Below are 6149 nucleotides of genomic sequence, written 5' to 3' on the forward strand. Positions count from 1 at the left end.
GAATTGAATATATCTGCAGCGTATCTCTCCCTCTCAATCATGTGTGTTGCTTCCTGTCTGCAGAAAACAGACCACTGGTGCTGAGTTTTGGAAGCTGCAGCTGACCCCCGTTTATGTTCAAGCTTGACGAGTTCAAGCAGCTCGTCAGGGACTTTGGGGACGTGGCAGATTTTCTAGTGGTCTACATCTCTGAGGCGCATTCAACAGGTGAGTGAAAACAAGCCAGCAGGGACTCAGGTGGAGATCTTCACATCTATAGGACCTCGCTGCTAAGAAATGCTAGAATTGGCATTTCCTTTCATTTTAGTTTTTGAATTTTGCACGCAAAAAATCAGGTTGTCGTTGAAACAATAAATATATATATATAAATACCATTTGCATTTTACCACCAATAAATACGTTTGTTTTACTGCCTGCTTTTATCATATTTTTATCAACACAGTTAATGTCGCAGTGTTAAAGTAACACTTTAAGAGTACATTTGGTCACACACTGAGAGTGGGACCAAATGTACTCTTAAAGTTTTACTTTAACACTGCAACATTTACTGTGTACTTGCTTTTATTCTGCTTTTTATCTTTCTTCAGTTTTGACATTTAATTTAAAGCATTTTAAATATTCTCTACTGAATTGTGCTTACAAATAACCCTTGCCTTGCCTTGCCAAGCCTTGCTGCAGACTAAATCTAACCAGGAATCAGTGGAAAGACTTGAGAATGAATGTTCAGACACCCTCTATTTAATCTGGCTTAAATGAACATGTTATGGAAACAATAATGGGCAAATAGTTCAGATTGTTGGTTTGATCATCATGGTTCAAACGTGTTTTTACATGCACAGAAGACCTCAGGGGGAAAAAGGTTGCAAGATTTGCGTTTGCATTCAGCAGACCGTATGTGCAAATATTTTTTTTTATATCCTTGCCTCTCATCAATATGCAGATATACAGCCTGTATATTGCACAAATTCATGTGTGGAAGACATGCAAATATTAATATTTACCATGTAAAAAGCAGTTTTCCACCTAAAATGCAGCAGTATTTTCAGCATATTTTTTACAACAAGGATGTTTTAGTAAAAAACCACAGAATGGAGATATTCTGGGCGCATGTAAACATATCAGGACTGGCAGAAATATCAGCAGTAAAATATTGATCAATAAAAAAACTTCCACAGGCTGGATTGCATTAATGCAGCGTGAAGCACAGTTATGTTTTCTCTTCCAGGGCACTACTTTAGTTCATAGTACAATGAGATGGGCTCCAAAGTACATTATACATATTATTTTGTATTCATATAATTATATTTGAACAATTACCAGTTCTTTCTCCTTCTATATGGTTCTGAATTTCACCTTTCTTAATGGCCACTGCTCTCTTTAGTGGGTGGAACCAAATTGTTTGCATTATGAAATCCTGAATTTCTGAGAAACTCAGAAGGATTTCTCGGAACGGAACAACACACTCAGACAAAAACAGGTTCATCCTGAAGACAGAACATGCAAACCTAAGCTGAGCTGTTTGCAGATAGGACAGTGAAGCCTCCTGTATTGAAAAAACAAAACAACTACACAAATACATAACACAGCATGAGTGCCAATAACTCTGGCAAGATTCAGCTGCACAATTGCATCTCTTGCACCTCAATTACAGATTGCTGTGTTGTGAGCCAACAGAATTGACAAAAATTCCTAGATAGGTGTTGAAACGTCTTCAAATAACTGAGCCAAAGTTCACTTGCCTTCCAATTTGAGCCTGTTCTGAATTAGGGCTGCAACTAATAATAATTTTGCAAATTTATTAATCTGTCGATTATTTTTTTCAATTAATTGGATAATCAAAGGTTCCTTAAAGAAGACTTCACAAAATTAAAGCAGGTGAAATTAAAACGTTTCCACTTAAGGGGCTCTGGATGGCATGAAAGACAGACAAAAACATTTTTTTTTATCTTAAATACGGTACAAAATGTTTACATATTTTATTTACAATCTTGGTATAATTACTGCTCTAACTGCTTTGCTCTATCAGCTGAAGGAATGTTTTAGAGTCTCTATACTCAAGTTAACAATTAATCGATTACTGAATTAGTTGACAATTATATCAATAATTGATGAATCATGATTAATCCAATTTTTTCAGCGCTACTTTGAATACAAATAAAGGTACTAGCAGTGACTGACAGCCTCAGCATTGGACTCATAGATCTGGAGCTATTTTGTTGGTTTCTTAGCAGGATCAAATGTGATTATGCTTATGATTGGATTTTATGAACAAATTTTTTTTTTTTTCATCAGAGATGCACCTCATCCCAAGGAACAATTAATTTAAAGTTGGTAAAGATCCAGATCATTTGTGAGTTTTACCTATAGGTGTATGTCACAATTTTGGGCAAGATTTAATGCTTAGTCTAGGTCTGTTTTTCTAGTTTTTGTTACGTATGTCTGTAAAAGTCACCATTTTGATAAAACAAAATGTATCTTTATCATCAACATACTAAAAAGGCTTTGAAATAATAAAACAAAATTTACAGCTGTTTGCTGTCTGGTCGCCAGCTTCCTTAATAAGAAATTGCCTTTGTGTCACAGATGGCTGGTCGTTTCGTAACAACGTTGACATCAGTCAGCACCGGAGCCTCGAGGACAGGCTGTCTGCAGCGCAGATCCTTGTTCAGAATGACCCCCTGTGTCCTGTGGTGGTGGACGACATGAGTGATGTCTCAGCCATCAAGTATGCTGCTCTGCCTGAGAGGCTGTATGTGCTGCAGGCTGGAAAAGTCCTCTATAAGGTGAGAGCTCTGCAACTCCTGCAAAAGGAATATGCAATACAAAGTTGAGAGGCTGCCTCTTGTACATGAACCAAGTTTTTCCAGGAATCTAAAATTCAATATCAACCGTGCCTGTATTTGGAGCTTAGCCCAGATATACAAAAAGACACAAATCTTTTCTGCAGGTTTTGCTCTTGTCATGCCTTTACTCAGAGTAAATTTAAGTAAGGGTGTGGTTCTCCCTGATCGCATAGCATTGCGTGATAAAAAGCAATAAAAAACAAACAGCCTCTGAAGAAGAATTTGTGGCATGTAGTAATTGTCTTGAAATGTAAAGGTTGCTTGCAAAACACATTTCTAAAGAGTTACATTGATCTGCCACTGTTTCAGTTAAAGTTAAAAGATATCAATATAATGCAGCTTTAACTCTTTCTTTTTTTTTCCTGCAGGGGGGAATGGGGCCTTGGGGCTACAATCCTCAGGAAGTGCGTTCAGTCCTGCAGAAAATGAAATAATTCAAACAGCATTACTCCACCAGTCATTTTTTTTTTTTTTTTGGATGGTAGCTTATTGTAATCTGCTCATCTAAGCATGTTTTACCTCTTTATTGGACCTGGATTAAAACAGCCATTTTGTTCCTCAACACTTTGCCCCGTTGTCGCGCCTCAGGCTCTCTTGCTGCTCTTAAATAAACAAGGTCTGAGATGGAGCTCAGCTCTGTGTTTCTTAGTGACGGCTGCAGATGAAACCGCTGGGATCTGTGGTCAGATGAGGTGAAACACAGAGATTGACAGCTTGGAGTTTGTTTAGGGAGATTGTTGGGAGCTGATGCCGTCGACTGATTGTCCAAAGTACTACAGCTGTTAAGTTTTTTTTTTTTTATGGTCCTTTATTTCTTCAGTCTGTTTAAATATACAAGCTTCTTCTGTAAAACTACTGTACAACGTAAAAATAAATCTTTTCCACGCATCCATTTTCTTTTGTTAATCTTCAGTCTGTTTAAATATGCAAGCTTGTTCTGTAAAACTATAATGTAAAAATAAAATAGTCTTTTCCAGCCATCCATTTTCTTTTGTTAATCTGTTGTTTGGGTTATCTACAAGGAAAGACCAAACATCCCTTTTCTAATACTGAAGGGATCATCCACAGTACAGACCAATATAGAGTGCAGCAGGGGTTTTCAAGCATTAAAATAAAAACACGACCCCCTAAAATATACAACTTCATTTTTGTTTTTAGATATAAAGTGAGGATAAAATTATTACACTAATCTATTTTTATAAATTATAAAACAAGACTTTCAATTTCAAAAGGAAGATTTAAGCTATTCAGGTTGAACCAGAGTCCAATTATTTGTGCCGATGGCGTTCTTCCATAACTTAGGGTTTTCTCCCACCTTAGCTATTCATTTCTACAGCTCGTCCAGATTTACCAGAAGCCTCTCATCTGGTTTCAGCTCACCAGGCTGACCTTTGACCCTATGTGGCTTGCCATGTCTTTGGGAATTTGAGTTTAACTCTTTCTGAAATAAGCAATCTAGATAAAATGTTCTGCAACTCTGAATGATTTAGAGATGTTTTACACATCAACCACCAAGCATAAAAAACTTACTGAAAACTACCGGTAATCGAATGTATATGTATATCTTAATCTTACTGAACTGTTTTATTAATCTCCTAGAATATTAACCTTTTCAGAAAGGTTCTTAGTCACTGAGTCATCGCTGCACTAAGATTCCTGTAAGACAAGAGGTCTGCATCCTTATTGCTTTACAGGAAGGTTTTCTGCCTGTTAATATTGACATACAGTTTTCAGCGACATGAGAATCCAGCTGTTCTTTGTTGTCCTGTTTTGTGGCAAGAGTGTTTTTGACCAGCGATCTGATTCTCTGCAGATGCAGGAGTTTGAGGAGTGAAGCTTACGATCTATATTCTCATCCAGGTTAATGTTTAACAGTCTTATCACTGCTTATTCCTGTGTTCAATGACCTTAATGTTACGGAAGAAGTGTTTGCTATTTTTATAGCTAAGTGAATATCTGTTTTGAATGGACTTGTTGACTAATTGTAGAATAACTGAGCGTTATAGAAAATTATGGATTTATAGTCTATTTCTTACTAACATTAAATGGATAGCCTGTAGCTGTGTTGTGCTTAATTGTTATATTTTCTCTATTTTGAGCAAAATAAAAGGCTGCATTATTACACGTGAACTCTCGTAGATAGAGGACAAGTAAAATGCATAGTTAGGATGATATTATGTTTTTGAGTCCATAAGAAAGAACAGCGGCTTCATGTCCTTTCAGTTTTGACAGCATAAACTGAGCCTCTAAGTTTGGTCTAAGTATGTTTGGCTCCGGCCCAGTTAGGCCACATCCTGTGGAGGCAGGGCCACTGTAACTCAGTCTGACTTCCTTTCTGTGGAGATGGGATCCAGAATAGCCTAATGTCAGAACCTCCCAACTGTTGTCCTGTTTGGATACAAATCTGAGAAAATAAAACGTCCCCCCTTTTTCCCTGCAAAAAATACCAATTTTACTTTAGTCCACCAGACGGCAGATTGACATACAGTACATGAAGGTATCGTCGCAGAAAAAGTCTATTTTTTGAGGTTAGACTGAAGTACCAAGAGAAAATGAAACCAAACAGGCTTATGTCTAATTACCTGTGATGTAACACATTATCGGTTCACAAAAAAAAGCTGGGGGAAAATGTCTTTCCTGTCCTTTAGTAGCAGTATAACAATAACAGTAAAAAAACATTTCTTTTAACTTAGTTCTTCTGACATCTTAGCCACATTCCTTCATCACTCAGCTCCTGGTTTTCGTCTCTTTGAAACCTCTCAAAGTTAGACCTGCCTGTAGTGTGAATATTTTTTTTTCAGGTTTGGATGTGTTATTTGAATGTTCCCTGTATTTGTTAAGTGTGTATATATATATATATATATATATATATATATATATACACACACACACATACAATCATATATACAGTGAGCAAAATAAGTATTTGAACACCCTGCTATGTCGCGTGGAGGGGTCTGATATTGTCATTTTAAATGAACAGACATAATCTAAAAAAAAAAATAATAATAAAATTGCAACTATTTGTATGATGCAGCTGCAAATAAGTATTTAAACACCTGAGAAAATCACTGTTAATATATGGTAAAGTAGCCTTTGTTATTAAAGAGGTCAAACGTTTCCTGCAGTTTTTCACCAGGTTTCCACACACTGCAGGAGGGATTTTGGCCCACTCCCACACAGATCTTTTCTAGATCAGTCAGCTTTCTGGGCTGTCACTGAGAAACACGGAGATTGAGCTCCTTCCAAATATGTTCTATTGGGTTTAAGTCTGGAGACTGGCTAGGCCATGCCAGAACCTTGATG

The 6149-nt window shown here is 36.9% G+C and overlaps 1 protein-coding gene across 1 annotated transcript in view; it reads left to right on the forward strand.

Annotated features, from left to right (window-relative positions):
- The window catches only part of dio1 (deiodinase, iodothyronine, type I), a 5000-nt gene extending 1204 nt beyond the window's left edge, over positions 1–3796 (forward strand). The window contains exons 2-4 of the mRNA XM_015370329.1: positions 64–207; positions 2584–2783; positions 3212–3796. Of these exons, the coding sequence (XP_015225815.1) occupies positions 64–207; positions 2584–2783; positions 3212–3277 (410 nt within the window). The 3' untranslated portion in view covers positions 3278–3796. The remainder of the gene's footprint in view (positions 1–63; positions 208–2583; positions 2784–3211) is intronic.
- Positions 3797–6149: the final 2353 nt, after the last annotated feature.

Source organism: Cyprinodon variegatus, unplaced genomic scaffold (assembly GCF_000732505.1).
Source record: "Cyprinodon variegatus isolate N-32 unplaced genomic scaffold, C_variegatus-1.0 Scaffold45, whole genome shotgun sequence".
Classification (NCBI taxonomy): Eukaryota; Metazoa; Chordata; class Actinopteri; order Cyprinodontiformes; family Cyprinodontidae; genus Cyprinodon; species Cyprinodon variegatus.